This window comes from Mandrillus leucophaeus, unplaced genomic scaffold (assembly GCF_000951045.1).
Source record: "Mandrillus leucophaeus isolate KB7577 unplaced genomic scaffold, Mleu.le_1.0 Scaffold539, whole genome shotgun sequence".
Taxonomy (NCBI): domain Eukaryota; kingdom Metazoa; phylum Chordata; class Mammalia; order Primates; family Cercopithecidae; genus Mandrillus; species Mandrillus leucophaeus.
The window spans coordinates 676,919-690,099 of record NW_012105797.1 but is presented as its reverse complement, the minus strand read 5'-3'; the positions used below and the strand labels follow the sequence as shown (position 1 = coordinate 690,099).

General features: G+C 40.3%; 1 protein-coding gene across 2 annotated transcripts in view; it reads right to left on the bottom strand.

The window, feature by feature from the left end:
• Positions 1–13,181, bottom strand: part of GIPC2 (GIPC PDZ domain containing family, member 2) — a 113,768-nt gene that overhangs the window by 29,672 nt on the left and 70,915 nt on the right. For both annotated transcript variants that reach the window (XM_011997378.1, XM_011997377.1), the window contains exons 4-5: positions 11,180–11,286; positions 4,642–4,723 (exon numbers count right to left, since the gene is read on the bottom strand). In XM_011997378.1, the coding sequence (XP_011852768.1) occupies positions 4,642–4,723; positions 11,180–11,286 (189 nt within the window). The remainder of the gene's footprint in view (positions 1–4,641; positions 4,724–11,179; positions 11,287–13,181) is intronic.

Sequence of the window (13,181 nt, the reverse complement as noted above, 5' to 3'; positions counted from 1 at the left end):
TCAGCAAACTATCTCAAGAACAGAAAACCAAACACTGCATGTTCTCACTCATAGGTGGGAACTGAACAATGAGATCACTTGGACACCGGAAGGGGAACTTCACACACCGGGGCCTGTCGTGGGGAGGGAGGAGGTGGGAGAGCTAGCATTAGGAGATATACCTAATGTAAATGACGAGTTAATGAGTGCAGCACAGCAACATGGCACATGTATACATATGTAACAAACCTGTATGTTGTGCACATGTACCCTAGAACTTAAAGTATAATAAAAAAAATAAAATAAATGAAACACCATTACTGCATACTTTTTCAAGAGCTATAACAGACTTCGTATCTGCTCCAAAAGCAAAGTAGTAAAATTTTTAAAAAGAAAAGATGTTATAGAATAAATGACTTAGAAACAATCAATCTTCTTTTCACACATCTCAGGATCTCAATATATTTGAAATCCTAAAATTCTAAAGTTGCTTGGATGATCTCCAAACTCCTAAACTGGTATCATCAGAAAATATTATAATTCTATATACAACTTACACAGTTTCCTTAAACATTCAGGAAGAAACTTGTATGATACAACTTTATACTGAGTTAGGTCAAGACTATATGAGGCCTTATAGGATTCAACGTCTTTTAGAACGTTTATTTTTTTCATGGATAACATCCCAAGGTGACCTATGTTGACACTGGTTGGTAGAAAAGTCATAGTTCACAACTAAACTTTACAATCAAATGCAGCACTTTCATCTTCAGGATTACTCTCTACAAAAATTCATTTAAATTGCCAGGCATGGTGGCTCACGCCTGTAATTTCAGCACTCTGGGAGGCTGAGGCAAGTGGATCACCAGATCAGGAGATCGAGACCATCCTGGCTAACATGGTGAAACCCCGTCTCTACTAAAAATACAAAAAATTAACCGGGCATGGTGGCAGGTGCCTGTAGTCCCAGCTACTCGGGAGGCTGAGGCAGGAGAATGGTGTGAACCTGGGAGGCGGAGCTTGCAGTGAGCCGAGATCGCACCACTGCACTCCAGCCTGGGCGACAGAGCAAGACTCCATCTCAAAAAAAAATTCATTTAAATTATTTTCCATTTTCAAATAATAAAACCTCTTAATCCTTTTTTGAGGATAGTGTTCTAAGACACGTTGTTGCCATATTACTTTTTAAATTTTTAAAATATATACTTACATTAATACAGAAAAATGTGATGTTAATGTAATTTGCATTAAGAATTAATATTTCTGAAAGCTAAGAAACACTGAGAATATTTATACAAGTAAATATATTTGCCTGTTAAATCAGTACCACACTTGTAATTTATATTTCATGCTAATCAGATCTGAATAATGAAAGAAATTCCTTATTTAACAATGGTTTGCATTCTTCAAATAATTACACTTTACCTCCCTAGGTAACTGACCACATTGCTAATCATGTGTAATGATAATGGCTTTTAATGTCAATTAGAGGAATTTGTTACAGATGACTAATTCACTTTACAAAGAAATTTCTAGTTAATTTACAAAGAATTTGTAAGGAATGTTTAGTGCCCTGAATTTCCTTTTTTTAAGCTGCATTTTCTTTTTTTCCTTTTTTTTTTTATTTACTTATTTGTTTTTGTTTTTTTAGAGACAGGATCTCACTCTGTAGCCCAGTCTAAAGTGCAGTGGCACCATCCTAGCTCACTGCAGCTTCAAACTCTTGGACTCAAGCAATCCTCCAGCCTCAGATTCTCAAGTGGCTAGGACTTCAGGTGCACGCCACCATGCCTGGCTAATTTTTTTTTTTTTTACTAGAGACAGGGTCTCATCTCACTACGTTGCCCAAGCTGGTCTCTTTTAGGGTTAGTTTTAGGGTTAGGGCCTCGAGCCAAATATATATGCCTGTAAGCAATACTACATCATATCTCTGTTACTGTATGTGAGCATAAATACACCTATGCATATGTGTGTATGTATATGTAAAAATTCATGTATACATACATGTATTTGCTTCCCTCCCATATGGGAAAATACCATTAAAGAATGGCCCACAGCCCAAGACTGTTGTACAAATAAACATTTCTATTCTAAATTTGATTTATGTACATGTTGATGCCTCTAGTTATATGTTACATATTTCCTTATATGTCTAAAAGTATTCATGTTTATGTGTATGTTTGTCTTTATTCCTAGTTAGATCTTTTCCTAGGCCCTGTGTCTGTGATTCACTCCAGACCATAGCATGGATTCTATTGTTCCTTGAGAGGGGCAGTTTCAAAACAGGAGACTGAGGCTGGGCTCAGCAGCTCAACGACTGTAATTCCAACACTTTGGGAAATCAAGGCAAGAGAATGGCTTGAGCCCAGGACTTCAAGACCAGCCTAGGTAACACAGGTAGACACCATCTCTATAAAAATTAAAATTAAAAAAATTAGCCAGGCATAAAGATTGGAATGAGAAGTTGTCAGACGTTGGTTTTCAGCTTTAACTTCCTGTCTGCACAGAGGAAAAAAGAATCTATAGGAAAATTTTACATTTTTCTCCAAGGAGCAAGGAACGAACTACCAATGTTTTTAAGTTGTAGACAGCATCTGTATATCCAGTACATAAATTTTATTTTAAAAGTTCACTCAGGGCCGGCAATGATGGCTCATACCTGCAATCTCTCCCTGCACTTTGAGAGGTCAAGATAGGGGGATCACTTGAGCCTGAGCAACATAGCAAGACCCCATCTCTGCCAAAAAAAAATTATTTTTGAAAAATAAAATAAATAGCCAGGTATGGAGGCACACACCTGTGGTCCTAGCTACATGGGAGGCTGAGGTAGGAGAAGGGCTTGGGCCCAGGAATCAAGGCTGCAGTGAACTATGATTGTGTCACTGCACTCCAGCCTGGGTGACAGAGGAGATCTTGTCTCAAAAATTAAAAAATAAAAGTTCACATAAGCAAGAGAGAAAATAAGAACAGATTCTGTTAAATAAAATTTATAGGAAGTGATTGGTTTGGACTGAGCTCCTGTACTAGGCCTAACAGACCAAACCAAAATGGAGTTACTCATGCTGAAGTTCCACTCACTAAGCCAAACTAAGTTGTTTATCTGACCTTCCATAAAATCAGGAGAAAGAGAGGTAATAGCCAAATCCCCAGATGGGCCAGTTTTAGCTGGCATGATAAGGAAATTCCCTCTGGTTTCACCTTTACAAAGAAAGTAACCTTGCAATGAGAATCCACTCTTTGTTCTGTTTCTGCTTTCTTCAGCCATTTTCTGACTACAGAGTCAACCTCCTCTGCTCAGCTCATCAGAGCACTCATTTTGAGGTGTTGCCTGATACTAGAGTTGCAAATAAAAGCCAGTTGAGATTTTTAAGCTAAACTTGTTTTGTTTTTGGTAATTCTAAAAGGAAAATGGAAAATGAGTGGAAGTAGAAAAGAATAAATGGGCTTCAAACACTCTACTTGCTAGTGGATAAACAAAATAGTCAAGTTTTTACCTTTAAAAAAATGTATAAAGTACCTGATTCAAATGCATACCTGTGAATGCATGCAGACATAAACCTCCACACTGGAGTGTACATTTACTTCCTTTTCTCTACCCAGCATGCAACTGCCCTACTTAGTGGGCATTTATCTTGCTTCTGCATGAGAAGGGTCAGGCCTTTTCACACTCTTGACCCTTGTATTTCAGAGTCACTCTCAGTTCCAGAGCATTCAACCCAGACCTAACCATTCTCCTGGCCTCAGGGACTGGCTCACTTGAGCCAATCAGACCAACCAGAAACAATATTGGGCATTTTGTTTGAATGATTTGGAAGAGGTCCTTCCTCCTTCTCATTGTGCTTGATACCATGAGGATGTAGGGGCTGGAGCAATGGCAGTCATTTTGGCCCCATGAGGGAGAGATTGAAGCTGCCAGGGGATACCACAGGGGCCTGAAATGAAGCCAGGACTGAGAGAAGAGAAATCACATCCTGATGACACCATGAAAACTCAGGATCCAGCCATTCTTGAAGCCAAGGTCTAGCTCTGGACTTTTCAATTATAAGAACCAATACGTTTCTCATTTTTTGTTTCCTTAAGCCAGTTGGAATTAGGGTTTTTTGTTTGGTCTTTGTTTTGGTCATTTGCAACTGGTAGAGTCTTAACTGATAAATCAAGACCCTGACAGCCTAATGATGACACAAGAAATACACAGAAATTCAACTGTTCAACTGCCCTTCTCAGTCATATGTCAAGTGTGTCCTCTTTCTTCGTATTTCTAAATCTCTGTTCATAGGGCTTTAGTAACCCTGTTAAAGTGTGCAATTTAATAAATGTACATCTGACATATCAAATAATAATGCCTTTTATATGTATCATCTACAAAATTCAGTTTATGTATATTTTCTAAATCCAAAAAAACAACACTAAAGGAGATAGTAGTCACAGTTTAATGACTAAGAACTAACTAAAATGTTTTAAAGTTTACTTGGCACTAAGACCTCATAGCTGGGGTGAGGGCCAGGTCTTCTTTTCAATATTCTTATCTTTATGTCCATTATTCTTTTCATCACACCACAAATATTTTTATCTTCAAAAGTATAATTGGCTATATGTACAAATAAGACACAAACATTAAGCAGATTAAGAGATACAAGACTTTTTAAAATAGTATAATCTTACCTAAATCAATATCTCGAATTCCCAGGTACAATTCAAGAACATCATCAATCTTTTCAATTGCCTTTGCTTTGGTTTCGGAAGGCTTTATCAAAAAAGAGAGAAATAAGATATTATATAACAAAATCTCTTGATTGTCACGGCATACACAAGAGAAAGTCTGATGTGGAGCCAGTTCATGATTGTGTACTTCAGCTAATTTTAATGGAAATATATCTAGAATGTGCTCTGTAACTAAATACACATCAATACAGTAAATACTTATTTTTAGTGTCTGCACTAAGAGTTATGGATTCGAAAAAGAAAAGCCAGGAACACCATCCCCAAGTAGCTAACAATCTAGAAGAGGAAACAGATGTGAAAATAAATAACATGTAACAGTTTTTAAAGGATATAAAACTTACAGAAGCATCACAGGGAAGGAAGCAAATTTATATCGCTAACAGTCATGGAAGACTTCAGAAAGAAGGTGACTTGGCTAAGCACAGTGGCTTATGCCTGTAATCCCAGCACTTTGCAAGGCTGAGGTGGGAGAGTTGCTTCAGCCTAGGAGTTCAAGACCAGCCTAAGCAACAAGGTGAGACTTCATCTCCACAAAAAAAACAAAAATAGATCGTAGCCTGAAAAAAAAAAAAAAAAAAATCAATTAATTAAAATAATTAGCTGGGTGTGGTGGCACATGCTTGTAATCTCAGCCACTTGGGAGGCTAAAATGGGAGGATCACTTGAGCCTGAGAGGTCTAGACAAGCCTGGGTAATATGGCAAGATTCTCTCTCTACCAGTTAATTAATTTAATTAAAAAGTAACCAGGTGTGGTGGTATGCACCTTTAGTCCCAGCCACTCAGAAGGCTAAAGTGAGAAGATCACTTAAGCCCAGGATAATGAGGCTGTAGTGAGCCATAATTCTGCCACTGCACTCCAGCCTGACAAAAGGGCAAGACTCTGTCTCAGAAAAAAAGAAGGATGTCTTAAGAACTACGGTGGGTTTTGTTTTTTGTTTTGTTTTGTTTTGTCTTCTTTTGTTTTGTTTTGTTTTGTTTGAGACAAAGTCTCCTTCTGTTATCCAGGCTGAAGTGCAGTGGTGTGATCTCAGTTCACTGCAACCTCTGCCTCCCAGGTAGCTGGGATTACAGGCGTGCACTACCACGCCCAGCTAATTTTTTGTATTTTTTTAGTAGAGACGGGGTTTTCACCATGTTGGCCAGGCTGGTCTCGAATTCCTGGACTCAAGTGATCCGCCCACCTTGGCCTCCTAAAGTGCTGGGATTACAGGCGTGAGCCACCACGCCCAGCCAAGAACTGTGTTTTCAATGATGAAGAGGAGATAAGCAGGAGAGGACACTTCAAGCAGGATGTAATAGATAGGCAAAGTCTAAGTAAGGTCAGAGAGTCATGTTAGAGGGATGCCAGAAGTCCCATGTAGCTGGAGAACACAGTGACAAATACGACTAGATCTTGAGGGGTCCTGTGTACCATGAAAAGGATTTTGGTCTTTATTGTGCAGGCCGGAGTCTTCAAACTTTTGATGGCTCATCCCAATAGTAAAACATTTCTGAACAAATACCCTTATTGTATATTTTTAACTTTATTGTATGTATTGTTTACAAATTACAAATGTATTACCGTATTAATATATTGTATACATTATAAAAATACACCAAAAAATGAAATTTTATAAGAATGAGATGATAAAATAATATTTTTAGGATCATTTTTGTGTTATGTATTAACGGTACCAAAACATTTTTGTTCTTCCCAAAACAATTACTAAACATTTCAGTAGAAATATTATTCTAACTTTTCGGTTTAATATTTGGTAAATTCTGCTCAGTTTACTTCAATACTTGGCTTTAAATGGCTTCATAGCTGAAAATGGAATTGCCCAAAGATGTTAACTACTCAACTATACATGCAAATGTAGAATTCATGATTTAGATTATAAGAATTTCATGTTACTTTCAATACTGTTATAAATATATATTGTTTTGTAGTCTCAAATTTTGTTAAAATCATGCATTTTATAGCAAATAAAAATCTATTTCCTTGAAGATATTAGTACAACTTTCTCACATCTTTATTTACAAGAACTAAACCTTAAAAACAATAACAGACAATATATTGCTTTTGCCTTCATTACAATGTATCTTGAACTGTCTGTATAAAGCAACAGGCTATGCAAACTAACAGGTATTAACCTTTACATCTATCCAGGCACATTTTAAGTTATGGTGACAAGTGACAGTACTCCTCATACACAAATGGCCACCAATATTTTACCATTCTAATGTTTCCTATTTGCTACAGAACATATCTGGATCTATCACCTCTTCTCCATCCACATGCTATTTGCCAGTGTTTAGTCCTCATCTTTTCTGATTTGCAGAGGTTTCCTATTTTGTCTCCCTGCCTTTGGTCTTCACCCTCTCAAATCCAAGCTGCTCAACAACCCATCCCCTGGAACCAAGGGATTTTTCTAAAACACAAAACTGATTGTGTTACTCCCCTCATAATTCTTAAATGGCTCCCTCATTATCGACAAGGCCCTTCACATCCTAACCCCAGCCTATGCCTCCAGCCTCATCACCCCTAACCAGTACTTCTAGCACCCCACACTCCAATCTCATGGACAGCTTACAGGTCCCCAAAACCCATTATTGTGCCATGCCTAGAACACTCTTCTTCCCCATTTTGAACTCACTTACTCATTTCTTCCAGAGAGAAACTCTTCCTGACCTCCTTTTTTTTTTTTTTTTTTTTTTTTTTTTTGATGGAGTCTCAATCTGTCGCCCAGGCTGGAGTGCAATGGCGTGATCTCGGCTCACTGCAACCTCCACCTCCTGGGCTCAAGTGATTCTCCTGCCTTAGCCTCCCAAGTAGCTGGGATTACAGGTGCCCACCACCATGCCTGGCTAATTTTTATGTTTTTAGTAGAGATGGGGTTTCATCATGTTGGCCAGGCTAGTCTCAAACTCCTGACCTCAGGTAATCCACCCACATCAGCCTCCCAAAGTTCTGGGATTACAGGCATGAGCCACCACACCCAGCCTTCTGACCTCCTTTCTTTCCCCAATCCCTGACAATGGTTGATCAGCCCCTTCTTTGTCATACTGTGTATCCTGCACCTGCTTCCATTAACCCTATCCCACTGGGTTGTAATGGTTTCTTTTCATGCTTCTCTCCTTTTAGAAGAGAAACAGGGTCTTTGTTCTTTGTATCACCAGCACTTAGACTGTGCCTGTCTCAGCAAGCACACATTGAATAAAGTATGAGGTTATGCAAGTGGTTTGTCTCTGTGTGCCCACCTAAATCCCATCTTGAATTGTAATCCCCACATGTCAAGGGAGGGACCTAGTGGGAGGTGACTGCATCATGAGGTGGTTTCCCCCATGCTGTTCTCGTGATAGTGAGGGAGTTCTCACAAGATCTGATGGTTTCAAAAGTGACAGTTCCTCCTGCACACTCACTCTCTCCTGCCACCATGTAAGATGTGCCTTGCTTCCCCTTCACCTTCTGCCATGATTGTAAGTTTCTTGAGGCCTCCCCAGCCATGCGAAAATGTGAGTCAATTAAACCTCTTTACTTTTAAATCACCCAGTCTCAGGTATTCTTTATAGCAGTGTGAAAACGGACTAATACAGAGAATCTTACACCATTTTCAGAATTTGTGCTAGGTGATTAAGGGAGTGATTTGTTTCAAATCCTATAAATCCTTTAAATCCTTAAAGTGTTTGAAATTAGATTTTAGGTCATTTGTGTCAAATTTAATATTAGCACCAAACAGCTTTTTCCTTTCATTATGAACTATTTTTAATTGCCCTATTTTACTAAACAGGCTATGAAAATAGGAATGGATTTTTAGATGTTTATCTTTGAATGAATCTTTCCTACCTCCCCAGGTAGATCTTAAGCTGCTCTTTTCCATTGAGGCAACTTTGCCACAGCAGGAGCTTAACAAAGAGGGATGGATGATTTAACCCTTAGAAGATGCCCTTCCTCCTGAAGTGACGTGGCATTTTTCCTGCTGACCTGCTTCCTCTGTGAGCTGTTTAAAGGTCTGCTCACTTTTCCTCACAGCCTCCGGCAAAAGGCAGAGCTGACATTCTCCCGGCTCCCCACAGCCAGCTCCTTCCCCTCTGTTCTTCTCTGATAAATTCCTTTCTTCCACTGAGATTTGCTTATTCATTCAATAAACACTTACTGGTCTTCAGCAATATACCAGGCAGTGTGCTGGGCCACAGGGGGAAAATAAAGGCTCCAAACACCCAGAAGTCACTGCCCTGGGTTTCCTTCACATACCTCATCACATCTCCTTTTCAAAACACTTTTTGCCCTATCAGTTCTCTTCATTGCCATTTGCCTCCGATCAGTCCTTTCATTCTCCCAGAACCCAAGCATTTGACTCAGGATCTTCCTCTGGATCCCCCCAAAACTGATAACACACTGGGTGACTTGACACTCCTAAGGACAGCCTTGGCCTCATGGGTTCCTTAAGTGTCTGCTTCAACAAACCACCCTTATGACCAACCCTGGACATTGTCACCCAACAAGTTCTGGGATCCACTCTGTGAAACAGCCTCAAAACTGTTCACCTGTCTCTTTTTTCCTTCAAACACACAGGAACCCAGACAGTGTTCACATACAGAGAGACCCTAGAAGGGCCCAGTGCCTTGCCCCTGCCCCCTGGAGCTCACAGGCATCAGTCACCTGCTCGACATCCCGTCTACCCACAGGAGGGCTTTGCCCCTCTTGCCTTTGCTGCTGCTGTGGGCCTGCTGCTTGTCACTCAGAATCCTTACCATCACCACCCCAACCCTGCAGTTTTCTTCCTCCACCCTTCCTGCCTCTAGTTTTCACTTCTCCTTCTGGTGTTTTTCACTCAAACACTAACCTGTATATAGATAAAGTCAGTCAAAGGGAAAAACCCTTGCTTTTCTCAAACTAAAAGAAATCATTTATTAATTCATCAATGCATCAAAGATTTCCATTCCTTTGGTATATCAGGTTCTATTCTAGGTGCTAGGGATGCAGCAGTGAACAAGACATGTGAGCAAAGGAGCTAGACAGTAGACAAAATTAATCAGAGATAAAAAGAGTCCTAGGGTGTTTAGTGCTGATATGGTTTGACTGTGTCCCCACCCAAATCTCATCTTGAATTGTAGCTCCCGTAATCCCCACATGTCGTGGGAGGGACCTGGTGGTAGGTAACTGAATCATGGGGGCAGGTTTTTCCCATGCCATTGTTCTCGTGATAGTGAATAAGTCTCACGAGATCTGAGGTTTTATAAAGGGCAGTTCCCCTGCACATACTCTGTTGCCTGCTGCCATATAAGAGGTGCCTTTGCTCCTCCTTCACCTTCCGCCATGATTGTGAGGCCTCCCCAGCCATGTATAACTGTGAGTCCATTAAACATCTTTTTCTTTATAAATTACCCAGTCTCAGGTATGTCTTTATTAGCAGTGTGAAAACGGACTAATACAATTGCTTTGACAGAAATTAAGGGCGTGGAAGAGTGGGCAGTGGGAGGGGTGGAGGGAGTTGTTGTTTATACAGGATGCTCGGGAAAGGCCTTTGAGATAGACAATGTGTGGGCAGAAACCTAATGATGGCAGGGGAGCAAGCTATGCAGATAAATGGGCAAAACATTCAGGCAGAGACAACAGCAGTACTGACAGCCTGAGATGGGGATACACCTGGAGTGTTTGGGAACAGCAAGGAGATCAGCATGACTGAAGCAGAGGAAGCCAGGGCAGAGGGATGGGAATTGAGAACAGAGAAGAAACATGGAGTTCGGTCACATTGGTCATTCTGAGGACTTTAGCTTTCATTCTGAGTGTCATGGGAAGCCACTGGAGGGTTGTAAACAGAAAAGTGACATAATTTCTCCTGCATATTTTAAGGATCATTCTGAAGGTTATGCTGAGCACAGGTGGAAAGAAGGCAAGGGTGAACACAGGTGTACTAAACAGGTGATTGCAATATCCAGGATAAGATGATGGTGTTTTGCGGCACAGTGGTGGACAGGGGCGGTGAGAAGTCATTGGACTCCAGTATCTTATAGAGGTAGATTCACTAGGATTTGCTAATGGAAGCAACGTGGGACATGAACGAAAAGAGTCAAAGATGACTACAAGGTTTTTTAAGTGAGAAGAGGGGTTTAGGAATATAATCTTTCATTATCAAAATCTTTTGTTGACTCCTACAGGTGGCTCCGAAACTTTTTCTTGGCTCTCAGAGAGCTTTGGTTGACTTAAGTTTTTGAGATAGTCCAGCTGTCTATAGAGTCTAGAAACGTCACCTACAGGTAGCTGAGGATTTCTATAGATCACAATCTTTTCTCATGTCCTTAACTTCTTTATTTCCTTTTTAAATACCTTCAGTAATTTCCAGATTAAATAGACAATGAATTAAAAGTCTAAGTTTTGATTAGAATGAATGGAATTTTATCCAACTTTGTGAGTTTATCTTTATTTCCAGTTCCAATAATCACAAATATCTCAACATTTCCAAGCAGAACCGGAAGTAAATGAACATAACATACCATTTCTTCCACGGTGGCAGGACCTTTTGATCTCAGGCGAAGTGTTGCCCTTCCACTACCAATTTTTTCTCCTGATGACTTTCCAGCTTTTGACCTCGGCTCTATTTCTACAATACAATGAACAGGGAAACATACATATAAACAGAAAGCATCCCAACAGATTACTGTGAAAGCTAATGTGGTTTATATCACAAAACTATATACAATTGTTATAGAAATTTGATAAAAGGTAGGCCTTCTTATGGAATTTCCCACAGCAAAATAAATTTACTTGCCATCCATTATTCTTATAGGAGAGTTTTTATGAGAGAGTTCTAACTCTAAGAAAAGGGAATATGTGAAATATACAGGTGGGAAAGACAAAGTTACAAGGAAGAAAAATAAAACAGTAGTCTTTATAAAAAGAGTAAAGAGGAGTAAGTGGTTTCATCAAGGTTACAAAAAAGAGAAAGAATCATGTCTTGAAAGAAGAGAGATTTCTTCTCCCAATGGACCGATAGAAAAAGAAGAAACAAAACAAAAAAATTTAAAGAAAAAAAAGAGAGAAGAGAGGGACAAGAGCACTATTATTTGAGGATCTACCGTCTGCATGATGCTTTACGTTAAAAAATCCCATTTAATACTCATACCAACCTATGAGACAGGTGATCGCCCTCATTTTACTGATAAGGGAACCGAAGTCAGTAAGAAGTGGGGCTGGGATTCAAAACCGGGTCTTGCACATATAGACCAGATTTCAAAGTCCATAGCTTTCCTGAACAATGCTCCAGCCCACACCTCTTGGAAGCACAAGGGATAAAATCAGAGTTGACATACTGGAAGAAATGTGCCCTACATAGGCCCCACTCCAATAACTTATTGTGCTGTAAGACATGCGTAGCCAGATCACCTACTTTTTTTTTTTTTTTTTTTTTTTTTTTTTTGCAAAGAAACTGGAGACTCAGGCCAGAACGATTACAGTAATCTCATGCCTGAACCTCAGCACTTTGAGAGACCAAAGCAGGCAGACTGCTTGAGCCCAGGAGTTCAAGACCAGCCTGGGCAACAGGGTGAAATTCCATCTCTGCTAAAAATACAAAAATTAACCAGGCATGGTGGCACACACTTGTAGTCTCAGCTACTCAGGAGGATGAGGTGGGAGGATTGCTTGAGCTCAGGTGGTCAAGGCTGCAGTGAGCCATGATTGTACCACTGCACTGTGTTGCCTAGGCAACACAGTGAGACTCTGTCAAAAAAAAAGAAAGGAAGGAAAGAAGGAAAGAAAAGAAAAGAAAAGAAACGAAAGAAGTGAGAGAGAGAGGGAAAGAAGGAGAAAGAAAGAGGACACTCAGAGTTTTGTGTGCATCTCCTGATTTTTAAATTTTTTAAGCTTGGGCAATTAAATCAAACTTTTAAAAACAACATATTGGCAAAAACAAAAGAGATCTATGGGTGAGATTCCAACCACAGGACACTGATTGATAACCTCTGCAAATACCGTGAACTTCCTCGACCGAGGACTCCACATGGCAGCAGTACAGGGGAAGAGGCAGGTGGGGAGGGGATGCTGCACTAAAGCAGAGGTCTCCAACCTCCAGGGCCGCAGACTGGTACCAGTCCGTGGCCTGTTAGGAACTGGGCCACACAGCATTACGTTATAGCCTGAGCTCTGCCTCCTGTCGATCAGCAGTGGCATGAGATTCTCATAGAAAATGAACCCTATTGTGAACTGGTCATGTGAGGGATCTAGGTTGTGCGTTCCTTATGAATCTAACTAATGCCTGATGATCTGAGGTGGAACAGTTTTATCCCAAAACCATTCTCTCCTGCCTGCCCCATCTGTGGAAAAATTGTCTTCCATGAAACCAGTCCCTGGTGCCAAAAAGGTTGGGGACCCCTGCACTAAAGAACTGGAGACAACTGAGCACTCTAGTGAGGCATCACAGGACAGGCTGGTGAGTACGAGTAGGCAGTGAGGCCTGTGCAAAGCTCTCATGACACAGACATCAAGTGGCCTGCATTC